The sequence below is a fragment of the Esox lucius genome, chromosome 11 (assembly GCF_011004845.1).
Source record: "Esox lucius isolate fEsoLuc1 chromosome 11, fEsoLuc1.pri, whole genome shotgun sequence".
NCBI lineage: Eukaryota > Metazoa > Chordata > Actinopteri > Esociformes > Esocidae > Esox > Esox lucius.
Genome location: NC_047579.1, coordinates 54,024,535 through 54,048,441, shown reverse-complemented (window position 1 = coordinate 54,048,441; position 23,907 = coordinate 54,024,535). Strand labels below are relative to the sequence as shown.

General features: G+C 42.5%; 1 protein-coding gene across 3 annotated transcripts in view; it reads right to left on the bottom strand.

Annotated features, from left to right (window-relative positions):
- The window catches only part of sept12 (septin 12), a 108,046-nt gene that overhangs the window by 27,514 nt on the left and 56,625 nt on the right, over window positions 1-23,907 (bottom strand). Inside the window, exon 1 of one of the 3 annotated variants that reach the window (XM_034295073.1) lies at window positions 19,417-19,521. The exons of 1 other annotated variant lie outside the window; for it this stretch is intronic. Coding sequence is in view for 1 of the 2 variants with exons in the window: in XM_034295072.1 (XP_034150963.1) it covers window positions 16,110-16,119 (10 nt within the window). In the remaining variant the exon portion in view is untranslated. Of the gene's footprint in view, window positions 1-16,109; window positions 16,458-19,416; window positions 19,522-23,907 lie in introns of those variants that run through there. One more of the 3 variants, XM_034295072.1, reaches the window with a different exon arrangement.

Here is a 23,907-nt window from a genome sequence, read left to right as displayed (position 1 = left end):
TACACAGTCAAGACCATGATCACTGAGTCTGTACACAGTCAAGACCATGATCACAGAGTCTGTACATAGTCAAGACCATGATCACTGAGTCTGTACAATAGTCAAGACCATGATCACTGAGTCTGTATATAGTCAAGACCATGATCACTGTACCAAGGAGTCTGTACCAAGGTTATAATCGTTAACGAAAACGAACGAAAAAACGAAAACTAGGTGGGTAAAAACATTGTCGTTAACTGAAATAAAAATAAAAACGAGGCATTACAAAAAAACGATAACTAACTAAAACTGTAATGTGTGGTTGACGAAACTAACTAAAATAAAATAATAAAGTAAATGTTCTTAGTTGTCGTCTTTGTCAATGTCTTTCCTTTTTTAACGCTATTTAAAACACGCAGAGTATTCGCTCAGCTGTGTTTCCTTTCCCTGCTCTCCCTCCGTCTCTCTGTCACACACACACACACACACACACCCCTCAGTGCACACCGCGTCTCCATGAGAATGAGTGTTCGATGTTGAAGCAAGTTCGCTTGGTATCTCGTGAATATTTTTAATTCTGAATATAATTTTGTCAGTGTGTTAATGTCTACCCGAGAAGCGATTGCGCCTTCTTTAGAAAGTTAACTAGTCGCAAGTTTGAGGTAAAATGCACTTGGGTTGTCGATGTCAAAACATTATAAGCTGTGATTCAAATATTAAATAATGTTATGTCATTTTTACTTTTACACTGAATGTTTGCTGCTTCAATCCAGATGAGTAGGCAGAAGGCTATTGTATAAATTTAGAATAGGGAGTGAAAACTGTACAGCTGTGGTATTTGCGGTTCATCATGTCTGTCTTCTTTAGTCTGTTGGCTATTTAGTTTTTTTTCTTGGCGCACGTCACTTCCACATTTTGAATTTATTGCGGAGTGTAGACTGTTGACATATTTGGGCCCATATGTACATTGTATGTACTGGTTTTATTGTTGAATAAATATTTTCTAAAATTTTATAAATTTTTTGTTGAGTCATTATTACTCAATACTTTGTCTGAACTTTTTGAATCTTGCCCCTGACAAATAGCCCATATTACAAAAAAAAGACTAAAACTAACACTAAAACTAATAAAAACTAAACTAAAACTAAGCATTTTCAAAAAATAAAAAATAAATTAAACTAGCAAACCCACTTTAAAAACTAATTAAAACTAAACTGAATTTGAAAACAAAAAGTCAAAATGAAATAAAAATAAAAACTAATAAAAAATGCAAAACTATAATAACCTTGGTCTGTACATAGTCAAGGCCATGATAACTGAGTCTGTACATAGACAAGACCATGATCACTGAGTCTGTACATAGTCAAGACCATGATCACTGAGTCTGTACATAGTCAAGACCATGATCACTGAGTCTGTATATAGTCAAGACCATGATCACTGAGTCTTACATAGTCAAGACCATGATCACTGAGTCTGTACACAGTCAAGACCATGATCACTGAGTCTGTACATAGTCAAGACCATGATCACTGAGTCTGTACACAGTCAAGACCATGATCACTGAGTCTGTACACAGTCAAGACCATGATCACAGAGTCTGTACACAGTCAAGACCATGATCACTGAGTCTGTACACAGTCAAGACCATGATCACTGAGTCTGTACACAGTCAAGACCATGATCACTGAGTCTGTACATAGTAAAGACCATTCTCATTGAGTCAAGATCATGCTGACTCATCTGGCTGTTTCGATCGAAAATAGTGTGTCAAATAGTCCTGTTTTTGTTTCTGTTGGGTTTGTGTTACTCTCCCGGGGCTCTGTAGGGTCCGTTGCTGTTTTTGAACAGAACCCCAAAACCAGATGGCTTAACAGGTTCATCTCTGGGTTCATATCTCTGAATCAAAACATGATCTGCCCGCTTCATCTGAGACTATATGACAGTGTCAGGACACCCAGAGGAACGTAAAGTCAGACCAAGGTAAGTAGAACTGGTAGAGTATTTCAGGGTTGCTTCTCCAATAGTGAAACGTACTTCCCTGACATATGGACCTTTTTCTGAAAGATCGTTACTTTACATTTTTCCACATAAATGTATAATGCCCAATTTATCTTAAAAAAGACAGGCTATAATCTGCCCATGTCTCTAATTTAGTAATCAGTCTAAACTATAATTCTTTATTTGCCTTTGAGTTTGTCCTGGAGATGTAAATTGCTCCAATTTGGTTTGTCTTCATGTATATAAATATTTGATTATAATGTCGGATTGCAACCGTATTGCAAATTATGTTCCTTTGTTTTCCACTTTTAGTGGAAAAGTGAAAAGGGTTCTGTGATTCAGCTACAGAAAACATTTCCCAAATTACAACTCACAGACATGATATAATATTTATTTATAAAAGCCTGGCCTCATCACCAATTTAAACACTTTGAAAATGGCCTGTTCAGGCTACTATGTTTCAGAAAGGGTGTACAAATACTGTCTAGCCCATAGGCTAGAAATAATAATTGTGCCCTTCAAATTTTGCTTTCGTCAAAGAATCCTCCATTTGCAGCAAATACAGACCTTCTAGTTGTAATTTTGTTGAGGTAATCTGATGAGATTTCCCAGCATGCTTCCTAAAGTACCTCCCACATGTTGGGTAAGCTGCAAAAAAACATTTTCAATCTAAAATGTATAGTGCAGTTTTTTTAAAGAAACTATATAATGACTGTATTTCACATGCTTTTCAGGTTCAGCTAAAATATTCAGCCCAATGAGCCACCCAAAATGCCTGGGAAGGTATCCCGATATTGCAGGAATAAAGCAGACAGCAACTAGTAATATTGGAGATGGTTAACTAAACATGCAAACTCCTTTGCCTTATAGTAATAATGTTAAAATGATTTCACACGGTGTACTTTGAGGATAATTAAACAAAAGAAGGCTTTCTTACATTACGCTTTTCTGAGTCGTATCTTAGACTCAAGGCACTAAATGACTTTGTTGTGTAAATCTTGCAGATATCGATTTCTCCAAACTCCACCTTTCCACCACTTCCACATTTTCGAAAGAGTCCTCTAAGAGATTTGCAAGTGTGAAGGCAATTGTGTTGGAACCGAATCATGTTTCTGTGCTGTGTGCATGCATATCGCTAGGTTTTCACAATGGATGGTCACAATTCTGAATGTTTGAAACGCAGTATGTTTCAAACATGTTGGTGTACATTGAAACGCAACAGAAGTAATTTTGCAAACTAAGACAAGTCTATCAAGCATTTTATTCTCCCACCCGTAACGTAAACAAGCCCATAGACTTGGTCATGCCAGAAGAGACCAGCGTCCGGTTTCCCGATAACGTAGATCCTACGATGGTTTAACAATACACGTAGCCTTAAAATGGACCTACGCCTGTTTGCCAAACCACCACGTAAGTTCGCTCTTGTAAGTGATAGTTACTTTCATAACACCAGTTCTATGATTGGAGCTTCAGATGTTAGGTTAAGAGATTGAGTTGTATGGTAAAACCCTCAATTAGGATTATTGTTGGAATTTAGGTTTAGGCATAATAGGTGAAATACATAGTAAGATTTAGGGCTGGTTTAGATATAGAATCAGAGCTAAGTTAAGTTTATGTTTACAGTTAGGGCTAGGTTATGTTTAGGGTTAGCATTAGGGCTAAAGTTACATTTAGGTTATTGAAGGTTTAGAATGAGGGTGGTGTGTGTGTATGTATGATTTGTGAGCATATTTGTGGGAGAAATTGTGTAAGTATTTCAAAAATGTGTATATGATGCACATAATCCTCCAGAGCGGTATGTCAGACATGCTCTTGTATGTAAACCTCCAGAGCGGTATGTCAGACATGCTCTTGTATGTAAACCTCCAGAGCGGTATGTCAGACATGCTCTTGTATGTAAACCTCCAGAGCGGTATGTCAGACATGCTCTTTTATGTAAACCTCCAGAGCGGTATGTCAGACATACTCTTTTATGTAAACCTCCAGAGCGGTATGTCAGACATGCTCTTTTATGTAAACCTCCAGAGCGGTATGTCAGGCATGCTCTTTTATGTAAACCTCCAGAGCAGTATGTCAGACATGCTCTTTTATGTAAACCTCCAGAGCGGTATGTCAGACATGCTCTTTTATGTAAACCTCCAGAGCGGTATGTCAGACATACTCTTTTATGTAAACCTCCAGAACGGTATGTCAGACATGCTCTTTTATGTAAACCTCCAGAGTATTACATGTACATGTAGTATTACATCTTTTTGCACAATATTTAGTTTCTTAAATCCAATGTTTCCAATCTGAAGTAGAGAGACTCCCCTACTCTAAGTTCCTCCATGTGTTAAAGATGACCTCACCTGGTCCAGGTAAGCAAACCCAGCAGAGAAAACTGCCCAAAACAACTATACTTCCTGAAGAGACTCAAGAAGTTCTGCATGTCTGCAAAAAGTCTCACTCTCTCCTGTCACAAGACGCACTCTCACTCTCTCATGTCACAAAACTCACTCTCAAATGTCACAAGACGCACTCTCACTCTCTCCTGTCACAAGACGCACTCTCACTCTCTCACGTCACAAAACTCACTCTCACATGTCACAAGACACAATCTCACTCTCTCATGTCACAAAATGCACTCTCACTCTCTCATGTCACAAGACACACTCTCACTCTCCCATGTCACAAGACGCACTCTCACTCTCTCATGTCACTAGAATTTCATTGTTCAGAATGACACATGTTATTTGCTACACTTGACAAATACCCTGGCAGAAAATGTGACATTTTGGCATTCATTTTGAAAATACGGCTGACCTTGACCTGATCAAAATACCTGCGGAAACAGGTAATGGATCTTTATAAAGATGGAAAAGGAAATAAAAATATATCCAAAGCCTTGAAAATGCCAGTCATTACTGTTCAATCACTTATTAAGAAGTGGAAACTTCAGGGATCTCTTGACACCAAGCCAAGGTCAGGTAGACCAAGAAAGATTTCACCCAAAACTGCCAGAAGAAATGTTCGGGATACAAAGAAAAACTCACCTCATACACAACTATTACAAAAGACTGCACGGTGTCATTGATGCTAACTGTATATTGCTCCTTGTCCTGTTTCCATTGCGTGAAGACAAGGGTGCTGCATTTGTTTATATTAATGGTTGTAATATCAATACTGATTTCAGCAAAGACCCCATCCCAGGGGTTGCACCTAAGGGACCCACAGTCCTTGCCAGGCCCAATATCCACTAAAACCTGAGGCCTCTAAGGGAATAACACCTGTGTTTAAAGCATTGGATTTTGCCTTCTGCAATCTGTGATGATCTTATTTTGTCTGTTCTGTGGTTTTTCTATTTGGTTTTAATCATTGAACCTAATCTGCATTTGTAAGCAGGGCCCAGCTGTAAAATAGACAGTGGTTTCAGTCTGTGTTCCTTGTTGAAATAAAGGTTTAATAATAATAATAAATAATACTAATTTCCCAGTCTTTGTTGAAACCAAAACTTCCAGTTAACAAGAAACCCGGCAAGCCTAGTTAAGCCAACCCGCAATAGAAAGTTTGGCCATCTGGAGATTGGAACCCGGGTCTCCCACACGTTAACCACTACACCACGGAGCTGTACATTTGCTGGGTGTCTCTATCCTCTATCCTTTTGCCACTGGCCTAATTAATGGTTCATTGGCCATTCATGAATTACATTGATACAGTTGAACTGACTAAGGTTTCTTACTAAGTTTACCTCCACCACAAATAGCAGATATGTATTGCATTTGCCACTGGCCATTTAAATAGCGTATTAGCCAGTAAAAAGCTTTACCAGTATCTACTAACTTACTGGAATAGTCATAAAAATTTAGCAATTGCTATTGCTAGTCTGCCAAAGCTATTCCATATCATGGCTTGAGAACTTACTTTTTTCTTTCATGGCAAAACAACATACTTTTTTCTTTCATTCATGAATGACATTTATACAATAACTATCAGTAAAGGTGACGATAACTAACTTTTTCATCAAGTGAAAAGACGAGAGAATCGTGGAATCTATCAGAAATAATTAATAAATGTCGTTGCTCTCAATAGATTCAAACTCAGGTCTTCCACATGAGAGGCACTGTCTTTAACCACTACGCCACAACATTACACGTTTCAGCAGTCGCTAGACTCCATTGAGGATTGTGTTGTGTTGTATGTCCAAACTTGTACTTGTTTTGTGTTGTACGTACAGACCTGTGCCTGTTTTGTGTTGTTTGTACAGACCTGTGCCTGTTGTGTGTTGTTTGTACAAACTTGTACCTGTTTTGTGTTGTATGCAACCACCAGCTGGATATTAATCAATCGATAGGCTGTGATACACCTGCCTGACCTGGAACATTTCAAAATGACAAAACACACACACTCTCAAACACAAAAATACACACACACAAACAAACACACACACACACACACACACACAGAGACTGACTCAAAGACTGACACCGAAAGTATGAAAAAGAGAGAAAGACAGATCGAGAGAGAGAGAGAGAGAGAGAGAGAGAGAGAGAGAGAGAGAGAGCAGTAGCCATTGGCAATGGTTAGTCCTTCTGATTTAATCAACTATAAATATCCAACCCAACCCTGTAGCCACCAGAATGGAACTAATCTTCACAGCTACACAGTCCAGTCAGGACAGTCCCAGAGAAGAATGGAGAAAGAGAGAGAACGAGAGACAGGGATGAATATAGTAGGAGAGGAGAGAGAACGAGAGACAGGGATGAATATAGTAGGAGAGGAGAGAACGAGAGACAGGGATGAATATAGTAGGAGAGGAGAGAACGAGAGACAGGGATGAATATAGTAGGAGAGGAGAGAACGAGAGACATGGATGAATATAGTAGGAGAGGAGAGAACGAGAGACATAATGAAAGACAGGAAGGGCAGTTGGAGGGTGAAAAGGAAGAAAGTGAAGCACGATAGATACCAGACATCAGATGTCCTGGTGAGTTTAGAGAGATATTCTTGATACCAGCTGTACTGGTGTATTTATAGAGATAAGCCACAAGTTAAATTGGCAAAATGATTGCACACATGAATTAATGTTTAAAACATTAGGAAGTTAATATTTTAGCTCATTCTAAACTAGACAGCATTAAAAACACCACGTAACCCTTCAAATACTCTCAAGATGTGTCTTCATTTTGCAGCACACTTTAGGTTTTATCTTCTTTGTGTTGATGGCTCAGTATCAACTAGTACTGATGTTACAAAACTCTACAGTGTTGTGTAGTAACATTACACATCTTATAATCATATCTTTAACAGTGTTGTGTAGTAACATTACACACCCTATACTCATGTCTTTAACAGTGTTGTGTAGTAACATTATACATCCTATACTCATGTCTTTAACAGTGTTGTGTAGTAACATTACACATCCTATACTCATGTCTTTAACAGTGTTGTGTAGTAACATTACACATCCTATACTCATGTCTTTAACAGTGTTGTGTAGTAACATTACACATCCTATAATCATATCTTTAACAGTGTTGTGTAGTAACATTACACATCCTATACTCATGTCTTTAACAGTGTCGTGTAGTAACATTATACATCCTATACTCATATCTTTAACAGTGTTGTATAGTAACATTACACAGTTTATACTCATATCTATTCAAGTACTGCAGAGATAAAACATGCCAGACATAGAGACCATCAAACACTCACTCGTCTAACTCCATTGTTGTTTCAGCAATAAAGGAAAGTACCAACAAACAGAGATGTAGAGTAACGGTCATAGCAGGAAACAGACCTAATGAAGCCCTGCCTCAGTGCAATAGACACATTGTGGACACACACATACACACAAATACACACACATACATACACAACTCCGAGATGCATGAGAAAGGCAAACAGAAGAGCCGAAGTGATGAGGGGGACAGACAGCAAAGAGAAAGAGACAGAGAAAAAGAGTAAAAAGAGTGAAAGAGAAAACAGAAATGAAGGCCTTTATGCCATTTTAGAGTATATGAATAGAGGATGAAAACAAAAGAAAAAAATTATAGATGAAATCACTATGATAGTGTAGTTCTGGATAGCCAGCTAGTGAGAGTCAAGAGGGAAGCACATGGTTTGGTCGGAAAGAGGATGGATGTGGTCAACGATATTTAAAACTCAACAGCAATAAGACAGAGGTCATGCTCATTGGCTTCAAATTCACCCTCTCTAAACACGACAACCTCAACATCACCATTTCCCAGTCCCTTTGTCAGCTCAAGTGAAAAGCCTCGGTGTCACTCTGGATAGTTCCCTTTCATTTAAATCACACATAAAAACAATTACCCAGACATCTTTTTTTCACCTCCGCTACATCTCCAGGCTCAGACCTTCTCTGTCACACGCCAGCACTGAAACACTCATACATGCCCTCGTCACATCTCAGCTCGATTACTGAAACACTAATACATGCCCTCGTTACATCTCAGCTTGATTACTGAAACACTCATACATGCCCTCGTCACATCTCAGCTCGATTACTGAAACACTCATACATGCCCTCGTCACATCTCAGCTCGATTACTGAAACACTCATACATGCCCTCGTCACATCTCAGCTCGATTACTGAAACACTCATACATGCCCTCGTCACATCTCAGCTCGATTACTGAAACACTCATACATGCCCTTGTCACATCTCAGCTCGATTACTGAAACACTCATACATGCCCTCGTCACATCTCGACTCGATTACTGAAACACTCATACATGCCCTCGTCACATCTCAGCTCGATTACTGAAACACTCATACATGCCCTCGTCACATCTCTACTCGATTACTGAAACACTCATACATGCCCTCGTCACATCTCGACTCGATTACTGAAACACTCATACATGCCCTCGTCACATCTCGACTCGATTACTGAAACACTCATACATGCCCTCGTCACATCTCGACTCGATTACTGAAACACTCATACATGCCCTCGTCACACCCCTTCTGAACACCCATTCTTATCTGTCTTCACTGTCTTCCTGTGCTCTATTGAACTGAATTTACGACCCTCCTCACCTACAAAGACCTCCATAATCTTGCACCTACTTACCTCTCTGACCTCCTGCCTGGCTGTGTCCCCTCTCGCTCCCTCCAGTCTGCCTCTGCTGACCTCTCTGACCTCCTGCCTGGCTGTGTCCCCTCTCGCTCCCTCCGCCATGCCTCTGCTGACCTCCCTGACCTCCTGCCTGGCTGTGTCCCCTCTCGCTCCCTCCGCCATGCCTCTGCTGACCTCCCTGACCTCCTGCCTGGCTGTGTCCCCTCTCGCTCCCTCCGCCATGCCTCTGCTGACCTCCCTGACCTCCTGCCTGGCTGTGTCCCCTCTCGCTCCCTCCGCCCTGCCTCTGCTGACCTCCCTGACCTCCTGCCTGGCTGTGTCCCCTCTCGCTCCCTCCGCCATGCCTCTGCTGACCTCCCTGACCTCCTGCCTGGCTGTGTCCCCTCTCGCTCCCTCCGCCATGCCTCTGCTGACCTCCCTGACCTCCTGCCTGGCTGTGTCCCCTCTCGCTCCCTCCACCATGCCTCTGCTGACCTCCCTGACCTCCTGCCTGGCTGTGTCCCCTCTCGCTCCCTCCGATCTGCCTCTGCTGACCTCCCTGACCTCCTGCCTGGCTGTGTCCCCTCTCGCTCCCTCCGATCTGCCTCTGCTGGTCTTCTTGTCACCCCCCCTTTCTGCCTATCAACTCTGGGTGCTTGGGCTTTTACCTGCTCAGCACATAGGCTCTGGAACGTGCTCCTGCCACACATTCGACATGCTGACAGAGTTAGTTCTTAAAAGAAATAAGTTCTTTTAACCTGTAATTTCATTTTACATTTCTGTTACACCCCACTGTACTACAACCAATACCAGGTTGTAGTCTTTTTTCCTGTATGTGTAAATACTGTCTTTACCATATAAGATGTCCTTGAGTGTTCAGAAAGGTATCCGCCAAATAAAATGTATTATTATTATTATTAACGAGGGACAACAGCAGGTCTTCCAGAGGCAGGAAGCACAGCTCAGTGTCCATGAATGGTCTATGACTGGAATATCACTGTTATTTCTGAGCTCTCCTCGTAAGTTATGATACTCTGATACTCATAGCGAATAATAGCCTTGCAAATGCATAGACAGCTCTGGAAAAAATTAAGAGGCTACTCCTATTTTTCTTAAATCAGCATCTCTACATGTATGGCAGCCATTCCATTCCAGTGTCTGTTAAATTCCAACACAGGCACACGTCATTTTACTTAATCAGGTAATGATCAGGTGATTACCTGAACCAAATCTAATTTAAAAAGGAAAAGTATAAAAACCACTGCTGAGGTCATCACTATCCTCTTGCAATAGGACCAGCTGGATGGCAAAAACAGTGCAAGTAGTACCTCAAAGGTAATCTGAATAAAAAAGCAACAGACATTGGGGACAACAAAGCTACAGACTGGCAGAGGGCGAAAATGACTGTCCACTGACCGAGGTGACATCAACTCATTCAAATGTCACTCAACAACCATAGGATGACATCAAGTGACCTACAAAAATAATTCCAAACAGCAGCTGGGGTGAAGTGCCAAACGCAATGGTGCCAACGTACACTATCCAGGCCAGGGTTTACGTTAGCCAGCAAATGCCAGCTTTCAGCTGCTATCACGTATAGGTCTGGTTGTCTGGCAGATGAAAAGAACAACAGCCAAAATGCCTGGTGGGAAATGTGCCAAATATATAAATAAATTGAATAAAAGCATATTGAACAGCCTCATTTTGTGTAACCTATATGTTGCCATGAAAACGTGTTTCAGCATTTAATATGCAATGGGACAACATTTATTAATATCCATACATTTTAATGGGCATTATCTAATTAGGAAATATGGTTGGAAACGACAATATTCAGATAGCCATATAAAAGCCTACCTTTAAACAGCAATAAAACACAAACGCTATGATCCAACAAATGTTTTTTAATTTAAATTAGTCAGCAGAATGAACTCTTCACAATCTTTGCGAGGTCAGCATAACAGGCTACAATGTATAGGGCTCTCGCAATTATTACATAACTGCCTGATAGCAGGGACGTCATTAGGTCTATTTTAGGGGGGCTTTAGAATAGAATTGGTAGATAGCGCATCTGGCAGAAATTCAGGCAAAATAAGCTTTAAATTCACCTTTCCAGAAGTTATTTTTACATAAAAAGCGTGCATATAAAGCATGCATATCTAGGAGCATTCCAAAAAAGAGATTCCGGTAAGTTGATCGATTGCATCAGAATTTATTTAGGTTCCTCTGTGTCAAATTGGCCCTTTTTGGCGCTTCTAGTGTCAAAAACTCTTTAATAAACAAACGAATGTTACCTCTGAGCTGGTCCAAAAATCCCTTCACTAGACTAGTCAAAATAAAAAAGTTCAAAGCTTCAAGTTCTTCGTGGAAGGTAATATGATATCAACACTACCCAAAGAGGTCACTCCAGGCCCCACTGTCCATCTGCTGTGTGGTGTGTGATGGTTAAGCTCTCTTCCTGCTGTGTGGTGTGTGATGGTTAAGCTCTCTTAATGCTGTGTGTGTGTGATGGTTAAGGTCTCTTAATGCTGTGTGTGTGTGATGGTTAAGGTCTCTTAATGCTGTGTGTGTGTGATGGTTAAGGTCTCTTAATGCTGTGTGGTGTGTGATGGTTAAGCTCTCTTCCTGATGTGTGGTGTGTGATGGTTAAGCTCTCTTAATGCTGTGTGTTTGTGATGGTTAAGGTCTCTTAATGCTGTGTGGTGTGTGATGGTTAAGGTCTCTTCCTGCTGTGTGGTGTGTGATGGTTAAGGTCTCTTCCTGATGTGTGGTGTGTGATGGTTAAGCTCTCTTCCTGCTGTGTGGTGTGTGATGGTTAAGCTCTCTTAATGCTGTGTGTTTGTGATGGTTAAGGTCTCTTAATGCTGTGTGGTGTGTGATGGTTAAGGTCTCTTCCTGCTGTGTGGTGTGTGATGGTTAAGCTCTCTTCCTGCTGTGTGGTGTGTGATGGTTAAGCTCTCTTAATGCTGTGTGTGTGTGATGGTTAAGGTCTCTTAATGCTGTGTGGTGTGTGATGGTAAGGGTCTCTTCCTGATGTGTGGTGTGTGATGGTAAGGGTCTCTTCCTGATGTGTGGTGTGTGATGGTAAGGCTCTCTTCATGCTGTGTGGTGTGTGATGGTAAGGGTCTCTTCATGCTGTGTGGTGTGTGATGGTAAGGGTCTCTTCCTGATGTGTGGTGTGTGATGGTTAAGCTCTCTTCCTGATGTGTGGTGTGTGATGGTTAAGCTCTCTTCATGCTGTGTGGTGTGTGATGGTTAAGTTCTCTTCCTGATGTGTGGTGTGTGATGGTTAAGGTCTCTTCCTGATGTGTGGTGTGTGATGGTAAGGGTCTCTTCCTGATGTGTGGTGTGTGATGGTTAAGGTCTCTTCCTGATGTGTGGTGTGTGATGGTAAGGGTCTCTTCCTGGTGTGTGGTGTGTGATGGTAAGGGTCTCTTCCTGATGTGTGGTGTGTGATGGTCAAGGTCTATTCCTGATGTGTGGTGTGTGATGGTTAAGGTCTCTTCCTGATGTGTGGTGTGTGATGGTCAAGGTCTCTTCCTGATGTGTGGTGTGTGATGGTAAGGGTCTCTTCCTGATGTGTGGTGTGTGATGGTCAAGGTCTCTTCCTGATGTGTGGTGTGTGATGGTAAGGGTCTCTTCCTGATGTGTGGTGTGTGATGGTAAGGGTCTCTTCCTGATGTGTGGTGTGTGATGGTTAAGCTCTCTTCCTGATGTGTGGTGTGTGATGGTAAGGGTCTCTTCCTGATGTGTGGTGTGTGATGGTAAGGGTCTCTTCATGCTGTGTGGTGTGTGATGGTAAGGGTCTCTTCCTGATGTGTGGTGTGTGATGGTAAGGGTCTCTTCCTGATGTGTGGTGTGTGATGGTAAGGGTCTCTTCCTGATGTGTGGTGTGTGATGGTAAGGGTCTCTTCATGCTGTGTGGTGTGTGATGGTTAAGCTCTCTTCCTGATGTGTGGTGTGTGATGGTAAGGGTCTCTTCCTGATGTGTGGTGTGTGATGGTAAGGGTCTCTTCATGCTGTGTGGTGTGTGATGGTTAAGGTCTCTTCCTGATGTGTGGTGTGTGATGGTAAGGGTCTCTTCATGCTGTGTGGTGTGTGATGGTTAAGGTCTCTTCCCTGATGATCATGCAGTGTGTACGGTACTGGCTAAGTAAGAAAAAAGGCTTCTTGGGTTGTATTTGGACACTAATATCAGCTTTTAGCCATCACATTCTAGCAATGCCCACTACCTCTCAGCTTATTTCCTAGTTATAGTATCTAAGGTACCGGCTAATCCCATGTGACCTTTAACCCTGCAGTCTGTGGCGTGTAACCACTGAACATATTTGGACTGTTCTGAACGAGGTCAGTGTGTCTTGGGGATGCCTCTGTAACTTCCTCAGACATTGTCCAAGAGTCAGGATGATCCATTAAAATGGCAGCATTATTGCAGAGGTATTGAGAAACATTCTATTCTAACCCTGAAAACTTTGCCAGTTAAGCTAACTGTCGTTTTTGGAAATCTGTTACCAAAAATAATTTAACTCCACTCAAAGTACTTCAGTGACAAAACACTCAAAATTCCATTCAGATAGTATCAAATCAATGGGAAATACAGTTTGAGCATTGTAAATATTGTGAATGACTATTGTAGCTGGAAACTGCTGATGTTCAATGGAATATCTACATAGGTGTTCGGAGATGCATTATCTTAACCATCACTCCTGTGTTCCAATGGCATGTTGTGTTTGCTAATCCACGCTTATCATTGGTCATTAGAAAACCTTTTTGCAATTATGTTAGGACAGCGGAAAACTGTTGTACAGACTAAAGAAGCAATAAAACGTTCCTTCTTTAGACTAGTTCAGCATCTTAAGCATTTGTGGGTTCAATTACAGGCTCAAGATGGACAGAAACAAATCATTTTCTTCTAAAACGTGTCAGCCTATTCTTGCTCTGAGAAATGAAAGCTATTCATTGTGTACTACTTATCACGCCCTGTCACCTGTCTGTTCTCGTCTGCCTCACTCCCAGGTGTTCCTGGTTCTCTTGATTATCCTCAGTGTATTTAACCCAGGTCCTCTGTTTGTTCTGTGCCAGTTCGTCTGGTGTACCTTTGCCAAACGTTCCCGTGTCATCATCCCTAGAGTTCCCTTGTCTGTCTCTGCTCACCTTCCCGTGTCCAACTATGTTCTAGCCTGCCGTCTGCCGGGCCAGATCCTCCGAAACACCGATCACCAACCTACTGCCTGCCCCTGACCTAGAACCTGCTACTCGCCTGCACTACGTTACTCCCGCTCTGTGTACCAAAACCTCCCCAACCTTCTCTAGTCTATACCTGATTAAACGCGTCGCACCGAGGCAAGACCTTGTCCATGTCTGCCCCTGGGTTGTTCCACAACTCCCTTCACAGAACAGAACAAACTTGCTCCAAACAGAATAGAAAGGGGAGTGGGAGGCCCTGGTGCACAACTGAGCAAGAGGATAAATACATTAGAGTGTCTAGTTTAAGAAATAGACTCCACACAGGCCCTCAAATGGCAGCTTAATTAAATAGTACCCACAAAACACCAGTCTCAACATAAACAGTGAAGAGGCAACTCCGGGATGTTGGCCTTCTAGGTAGAGTTCTTCCTCTGTCTTCTGTTCTTTTGCCCATCTCATCATTTGCAACTCTGCCTAGAAGGCCAGTACCCTCGCCTCTTGTGAGCATGATTGGCTATCTACTCAGTGTTATTGACGATTAGTGAGATAGACAATTTATCATTTAACATACACCCTCATCCAGACAGTCAGCAACTTTTCACCCACTTTGATCCATTCTACAGCTGCCATTCTGTTGGTCTTAAAGTTGGTTTTGTGAAAATTACTTACAAATCTCTGACAGCTAAATGTAAAAAAAGGAAGAAAAAAAAGGAACTTTGCGGCAAGAAATAGGGGTGTGTGTAATTAGTGTTAGCTGAAGGAACAAGATGGACAAACGCTGAACCATTATCTACAGTTCTCTCAAAACATGACTATCTACAGTTAGCATAGCATAGTTAGGTTAGCTAACATTAAGTCAATGTTTAGTTAGCATGATTTTAATGTGTGTGTGATTTAATATAATTCTACAGGGTTGCATGATTAACACAGTATAAGCACATTAGTAGCACATGATCAACACAGTATATACACAACGGTAACACAGTATCAACACAGTAGTAACACAGTATTACTAAAGTATTAACACCGTAGTAACAAAGTATTACCACAGTATCAACATAGTAGTAACACAGTAGTAAGACAGTATTACTACCGTATCAACACAATATTAACATAGTATTAACCCATTTCTGTGTTCAGCATGCTTTGCATAAAGATTGGTTTGGTGATAACACATCTCCGGCCTTACACCCACAACCCTCCCCGCACACACACACAGACATACACAGAGACACACACACATAACCCCCCCCCCCACACAGACACACACACAGACATACACAGAGACACACACACATAACCCCCCCCCCCCACACAGACACACACACAGACATACACAGAGACACACACACATAACCCCCCCCCCCACACACACACACACAGACACACACACAGACATACACACAGACACACGGAGACACCCACACACACAGACAAGTGTTGAACAAAAGTTAACTCCACAGTAGCAGAGGGAAGCACAACAAAACCTCGGCCAACATGGTGCCTCACTTTACATCTGAAAGAGAAGTAAGGTTGAACAAAATGTGCTGCCTCACTTCACATGGCCACAATCGCTAACACTTGGCAACAAACTCACAACAGAAACCTGCTGCTATCTACAACAAAGATGATCAGCATCCTGACAAAGATCACGACAAGGCCCATTGCCCTGCACATGAAGAAAAACTATTTTTTCTTCCCTCTCACTTTCCACGACATCCCAAACAACACTCATTGTAGCGGCCCAGTCCAAGATGTTGCCCTGTACTCTCTTCTCAGTCACCCAAGTGGACCGATCCTCTCAGGCCTCATTGTTAGAAGAGATATTGAGATCGGCCCAAAGAGGCCGTGAAGGTGGAGTAGAAAACATTCCAACCTACCTTCTCTCATTCACAAAATCCAGTCTGATTCCCTCTTTAGCAAAGTTACGGTCTTTGATCAAACAGCTGCTGGACTGAAAGACCCACAGATGGCAGCTCTCCTGTGACAGACAAGCGACCTGGTCCTCTACTGCTTCTTTCTTGCTATGTGGTTCCACTCAGTGTCTCTCCTGAACTGGGGAGGTGATGGGAAGCGTTGGAGCCGAGGCATCTAATTCCTCTCTCTGTTCTCTGTGTCTGTCTATTTCCCTCTACTTCTCAGACTGACTCTCTTCCCTTCTTGCCCTCCCTCTGGGTTGCTCTACCTTGCTCTCTTTCTCTCTGTGTGTGTGTGTGTGTGAGAGAGAGCGGGGGTGATGGCTAAAGCAGCTCACAGCCATTCACATGCAGATTGGCCCAAGAAGCTTCCACTAATCCAAAAGAGGACTTCACCTCTCTGCTGCCGAGCACTCCTCCCTCTTCCCTCCCCCATCCCTCCCCCTCCCTCTGTGCTTTCTACACACCAATGGCTGGGCCATCAGAGCTCTGGGTAGTGTGAATCTGTTTGAATGTTGTTGTTGTGTGTGTGTGTGTGTGTGTGTAGCAGAGCTGCCCCCTGCTAAATGCAGATTCAAGCGTATAAGTAATTGACCTATAAAATCAATTAGTAGAAAAAGCAGCCATGCTTTGAAGAAAGTAGCCAGAACGGCTCCACACCCCCCTCCCCCACATGTCTGTCTCTCCCTATCTTTCTCCTCTCCTTCCTATCTGCCTGCTCATTCTGTTTCCTCTCTCAGTCCCATTCAGGATAGTCTTGGACCTGTAGTTAACTGGGATATTAGCTTTACGGCTACATAGCATAACAACATAGCTTTATAGCTGCACTGTGAATCAAGTCAAATTAGTTGGACTCAGGACTGACCAAAGTCACACATTTTAGGGCTTTAGGACTTGATAGGAACCCAAATAACTTGAGGCTTGACTTGGAGCTTCAAGATTTGGGTCATGGCTGACTTGAGAATGAATTCTAGTGTTGTAGTCTTGCCTCCAACCGGCTCTTTCTCTCTCACTCCTTCTTCCCCTTTTTAATACTGTGATATATTTTTCTACATATATTTTTCTGCTATTTGTAAAAACTTTACGATTTGTGAAAACAACATTGGGTTGTAATAGGTGCACTCATTCTCCTGTGTTGGCTTTAACACCACCCATTTCAAGCCAGGGGAAGAGGCTCCCATTGGCTAGTGAAACGCTCTGACATTTGGACTGGCCCACTGTTAGTCGCCACGGCCAAAGTCGGGTGAGCTGGCGAAGAGATGATTGACATCATATGTACATGGCTTTATAGCTGTATAACTACAAAGCTATAGAACCAAATTGTCAATGACAACAAGGTTATACTGCTAAAAGAGTCCATGACAACAAAGCTATATAGTCAAAAGTTACCATGGCTGTGTAACCTTGCCCGTGGTTAATACACTAAACAAGCTCATACTACAGTCACCCTGATTTAAGTAAATTCACAGACAAAGAGAGGGATGGATTTCTGAAAAGCGAGAGAAGTAAAGGTGGAGAGAGAGGGATACAGATGTAGAGAGAGACAGAGGGAGAAAGAGTGAGAGGAAGAGAGAGACAGAAAGAGAGAGAGCGAGAAAGAGATGGTGAGAGGGAAGGAGAATTCAGACATGCTGGGGTTCTTTTGAAACGGTGGCCATTATGAATAGATCAGTGGGCCCCTCTTCTCACACCCCTCTGCTTTACAACCTCCCCCCTCCTTTTTTGTGTCCCTCCCTCCTCTGTTGCTCTTCGCTCACACTCCCCTGTGTTTGCCCTAGGTCCTCTTGCCTGACGACGTGAACCCTGATATTTACTGCCCCATCGTTCACTACCAATATTCAGTCTCGGACTCCTATTTCAGACGCTCAGTGATTGGATCATCTCTAACCAATCCTAGTTTCACAAGAAATATTGCTTCACCCACACTTGTTCGCGCCAAACATATCTCTGGGATCCACCAAAACTAACCAATCGCCTTCTGGCATCAATCCAAACTAACCAATCGCTTTCTTGGATCAATCAAAATGAACCAATCAGTTTCCGGGATCCACCAAAATTAACCAATTTTTAGCTTTCCACAACCTAGAAATTGTCTCTAGAAAGAGTTACGCTGATTCAGATTCCGTCCAAAAAACAAAACTGTGACGTTAGCTAGAGGTCCACGACATACACAATACCCCCCAACAGACCAAAGAAATGGTAACATAACCACAATGTGGAGATTATTCCAGACCTCTTCTATCGATGACAGAACAATGACATGGAGATTATTCCAGACCTCAACTATAGAAAACAGAACAATGATATTGAGATTATTCCAGACCTCTGCTTTTGATGACAGAAAAATGACATGGAGATTATTCCAGACCTCTTCCATAAATGACAAAACATTGATATTGAGATTATTCCAGACCTCTGCTATTGATGACAGAACAATGACATGGAGATTATTCCAGACCTCAACTATAGATCACAGAACAGCTCTGCTATTTCTCAATCATTAGAAGGACTACTCCACACGCAGTCACCAATAAGCAAATGTCTGGGTTACAAATTCGATTTTTTTTGTCTCGTTTTCCATCTGTAGATGTTAAGTAGATCAACAAACTTTAATCAGTCTGTCATTTGATAAGCAACATCTTGCTAAGGTTATGCTTAGGTTTAGAATAAGGTTTAGTGTAAAGTTTAACAATAGAGTTACGATAAGGGTTAAGGTTAGTACATAGTTATTTAAATGTTACTGATAGTCGGTAGATAATCTGTAGACCATCTACAGAAACTTTCGAGACTCAAAATATAGTGAACTGTTCTAGGACATGGGTTAAGGATTGCGTCCCGGGTTAGGGTAAAAGTAAAGGTTAGTAAAAATGTTAACGATACAGAAACACTCCAAAAATTAAGTTTAAACTGTGTTTGTAACTGTCATGTGCTACACAACCTTAAATGACCCTGTATCTTCTGTAAACCCTCTGTTATGTGTATTCCTTTGTATATATTCAATTAGTTACTATATTTACTGTCTTAAGTGATTTACTGAATTGGTAAATGGTCTGTAAGAAAAAATTCAAAATGTTTCTACACCTGTAGTTAACTAACAAACACATTGTGATTTCATTTGAATTGTCTGCTATGAATTCCCTTTGGAAGCATTCAGAGAACCACCCAACCCTTCAGTAAATCACATAAATGTGTGTTATTTAGTTGATAGGCTACTAAACAATGTTATACAGAAAGGAGACAGATTTAGAATAAGTTCTGAATAGTGGTTTACCTCTTGTGGAGAAAGGTGCAGTCAGGAAGCAACATGTTCTGATAATGACTGTTACTCAACTAACACAAGTACTCAGGATGTCAGTTCAGTAGCAGTAACAGCCGCGTGTGTGCTTGTGTGTGTGTAGGGACATGCTGTTTGTGTGTCTGTGCCTCTCTGTTTGTAGGGGCGTGTCGGCCCATGTATGTGTGTGTGTGTGTATGTGTAGGGACAAGCCGTATATGTGTCTGTAGGGGCGTGGTGGCCCATATATTGGTGTATGTTTAGGGACATGTTGTGTGTGTGTGTATGTGTAGGGACAAGTCATGTATGTGTGTGTGTAGGGACAAGTCGTGCATGTGTGTGTGTAGGGTGATGTTGTGTATGTGTGTGTGTGTGGGAGGGTACTGTAAGGTGATGTTGTGTATGTGTGTGTGTGTGTGTGTGTGTGGGAGGGTACTGTAAGGTGATGTTGTGTGTGTGTGTGTGTGTGTAGGGTGATGATGTGTATATGTGTGTGTGTGTGTGTGTGTGTGTGTGGGAGGGTACTGTAGGGTGATGTTGTGTATGTGTGTGGGAGTGTACTGTAGGGTGATGTTGTGTGTGTATGTGTGTGGGAGTGTACTGTAGGGTGATGTTGTGTGTGTATGTGTGTGGGAGTGTACTGTAGGGTGATGTTGTGTGTATGTGTGTGTGTGGGAGTGTACTGTAGGGTGATGTTGTGTGTGTGTGTGTGGGAGTGTACTGTAGGGTGATGTTGTGTGTGAATGTGTGTGTGTGTGTGGGAGGGTACTGTAAGGTGATGTGTATGTGTGTGTGTGTTTAGGGGCGTGTTGTGTATGTGGGAGTGTACTCTAGGGTGATGTTGTGTGTGTGTGTGTGGGAGGGTACTGTAAGGTGATGTTGTGTATGTGTGTGGGAGTGTACTGTAGGGTGATGTTGTGTGTGTATGTGTGTGGGAGTGTACTGTAGGGTGATGTTGTGTGTGTATGTGTGTGGGAGTGTACTGTAGGGTGATGTTGTGTATGTGTGTGGGAGTGTACTGTAGGGTGATGTTGTGTGTGTATGTGTGTGGGAGTGTACTGTAGGGTGATGTTGTGTGTATGTGTGTGTGTGGGAGTGTACTGTAGGGTGATGTTGTGTGTATGTGTGTGGGAGTGTACTGTAGGGTGATGTTGTGTGTGAATGTGTGTGTGTGTGTGGGAGGGTACTGTAAGGTGATGTTGTGTGTGTATGTGTGTGGGAGTGTACTGTAGGGTGATGTTGTGTGTATGTGTGTGTGTGGGAGTGTACTGTAGGGTGATGTTGTGTGTATGTGTGTGGGAGTGTACTGTAGGGTGATGTTGTGTGTGAATGTGTGTGTGTGTGTGTGGGAGGGTACTGTAAGGTGATGTGTATGTGTGTGTGTGTTTAGGGGCGTGTTGTGTATGTGGGAGTGTACTCTAGGGTGATGTTGTGTGTGTGTGTGTGGGAGGGTACTGTAAGGTGATGTTGTGTGTGTGTGTGTGTGTGTGTGTGTGGGAGGGTACTGTAGGGTGATGTTGTGTGTGTCTGTGTGTGTGTAGGGACATGTGTATGTGTGTGTGTGTGTGTGTAGAGACCTGTGTATGTGTTTGTGTGTGTGTATGTAGGGACATGTTGTGCGTGTGTGTATGTGTGTGTGTAGGGACATGTTGTGTATGTGTGTGTAGGGACTTGTTGTGGGTGTGTGTGTGTGTGTAGGGACATGTGTGTGTGTGTGTGTAGGGACATGTTGTGTATGTGTGTGTAGGGACTTGTTGTGGGTGTGTGTGTGTGTGTAGGGACATGTGTGTGTGTGTGTGTTGGGACATGTTGTGTATGTGTGTGTGTGGGAGGGTACTCTAGGGTCATGTGTCAGATGATGATGTATTTCCTGGACATACAGCAACCCACTGGAAACCTCCCTCTGTTCAGAGGAAAACTGACTAAACAAAAGTTAGGTGACATGAGGTGAAAAGGCCTGTTGAAGTGTGTCTGTGTGTGTGTCTGTGTGTGTGTGTGTGTGTGTGTGTGAGAGAGAGAGTGAGTTTGTGAGAAGAGAAGAGCTTTCTCATGCTGCCAGTATTACTGTCCAGAGAACTCTCCTGCCCCACGGAGAATCTCCTCTGGACCACACAAAGCTCTAAGGTCTATATTAAGACTGACTACTCTCTGAATAAAATTAAATAAATAAAACAACACCTTTAGAATAGAACAAGACCAAGTCATCAGGAGTCCCTGCCTCTCTGTGTCAGCATATTCCCATTGTAGTGAGGGTCCCTATAACACTGTATTCCCATTGTAGTGAGGGTCCCTATAACACTGTATTCCCATTGTAGTGAGGGTCCCTATAACACAGTATTCCCATTGTAGTGAGGGTTCCTATAACACTGTATTCCCATTGTAGTGAAAGGCCCTATGAAGCTCTATTCCCATTGTAGTGAGGTTCCCTATAGCATTCTATTCCCTATGTAGTGAGGGGCCCTATAACACTCTATTCCCTATGTACTGAGGGGCCCTATAACACTTTATTCCATATGTAGTGAAGGGTCCTCTAACCGTCTATGTTTCCCTGTGTTTGCCCCCCTTTATTTGCCTTATTGCACGTTTAGTATTACCATTTGTACTGCATTGCACATTCCACTGGTAATATAGATATACTGAATACTTGTAAATACTTGTACATGTTCTGCCCTCCTCTATACTTCTGGTTAGATGCTAACTGCATTTCGTTGTACTGTACTAGGACTGTACTAGGACTGTACTAAGACTGTACTAGGACTGTTCAATGACAGTTCAATACAGTTGCTTCTCCCATTTCACCTCCCCTTCTCTTCATTTCACCTCCCCTTCTCTTCATTTCACCTCCCCTTCTCCCATTTCACCTCCCCTTCTCCCATTTCACCTCCCCTTCTCTTCATTTCACCTCCCCTTCTCTTCATTTCACCTCCCCTTCTCTTCATTTCACCTCCCCTTCTCTTCATTTCACCTCCCCTTCTCCCTTTTCACCTCCCCTTCTCTTCATTTCACCTCCCCTTCTCTTCATTTCACCTCCCCTTCTCCCATTTCACCTCCCCTTCTCTTCATTTCACCTCCCCTTCTCTTCCTTTCACCCTCCCCTTCTTTCTCTTCCTCTCTCTCTCTCTCTCTTCCTCTCTTTCACTCTCTCTGTCAAATGTCACTGTATCATTACACTTCCTCTTGATCACATCCTCTCTCTCCCTTCCTGTTCTCCATCTGTCGGTCACTATGACTGTCATTTTAGCTTCTCTGCCCTTCATTTGAAAACCTCAGTCATTTAGTAGACAGTAAGATACAGCGAATTAATGGAGCAGTTAGAGCAAGAGTGTCTTAATGTAAGAGCTACAGTGTCTTACTCAATGTTAGAGTTACAGTGTCTTACTCAATGTTAGAGCTACAGTGTCTTACTCAATGTTAGAGCTACAGTGTCTTACTCAATGTTAGAGCTACAGTGTCTTACTCAATGTTAGAGTGTCTTACTCAATGTTAGAGTTAGAGTGCCTTACTCAATGTTAGAGTTAGAGTGCCTTACTCAATGTTAGAGTTAGAGTGCCTTACTCAATGTTAGAGTTAGAGTGCCTTACTCAATGGCAGAGCTAGAGAGCCTTACTCAATGGCAGAATGTCAAATGTTTTCCTTGTGGGGCACAAGAAACAGCATCTATCAGTTTCTGGTGCAACACCGTAACCACCAGGCGATCTCTAGCGTCAACCTCATCAGTTGTGCTGTCCCCAGAAATCAGATATACACTATATGATGAAAATCAGACAATCACACCTTGTAGAGCTTGTTGAACATCAAGTTTCCACAAGCATTTGAAGTTTCTGTGGAAATGAGGACAGGCACTGATGTTGGACAAGAAGGACTGGTTCGCAATCAACTTTCCATCACAAAGGTGTTCATTGGGGTTCATATCAGGGCTCTGGTTAGGCCACTTAAGTTCCTCCACACCAACCCCATCAACCATGATCTTATGGACCCCACTTTGTGCACAAGGGCACAACCATGCTGGAACAGGATAGGGCCTTCCCCAAAATTTGCTATAAAGTTGGAAGCCCCCAATTATCTAAAATGTCTTTGTATCCTGGAACTGGAACTAATGGGCCTATCCCAAACCCTGAAACACAGCACCAGAACATTATGTCTCCTCCAACAAACTTTACAGTAGGCACTATGCACTCTCCTGGCATTCGCCAAATCCAGATTCATCCATCAGACTGCCTGATAGTGAAGTGTGATTCATCACTCCATAGAACACGTTTCCACTGCTCCAGAGTCCAGTGATGGTGTGCTTTAAAGCACTCCAGCCGACACTCAGCTCCCGGCACACAGTTCTTGTACTGATGTTGCTTACAGGGGCAGTTTGGAAGTCTGTTGAGAGCGATGCAACAGATAATAGGTCATTTTTACATGTTACGTGCTTTAACACTCGGCGACCTCTCTGTGAGTTTGGGTGGTCTACCACTTCCTGGCTGGGCTCTTATTCCTCCT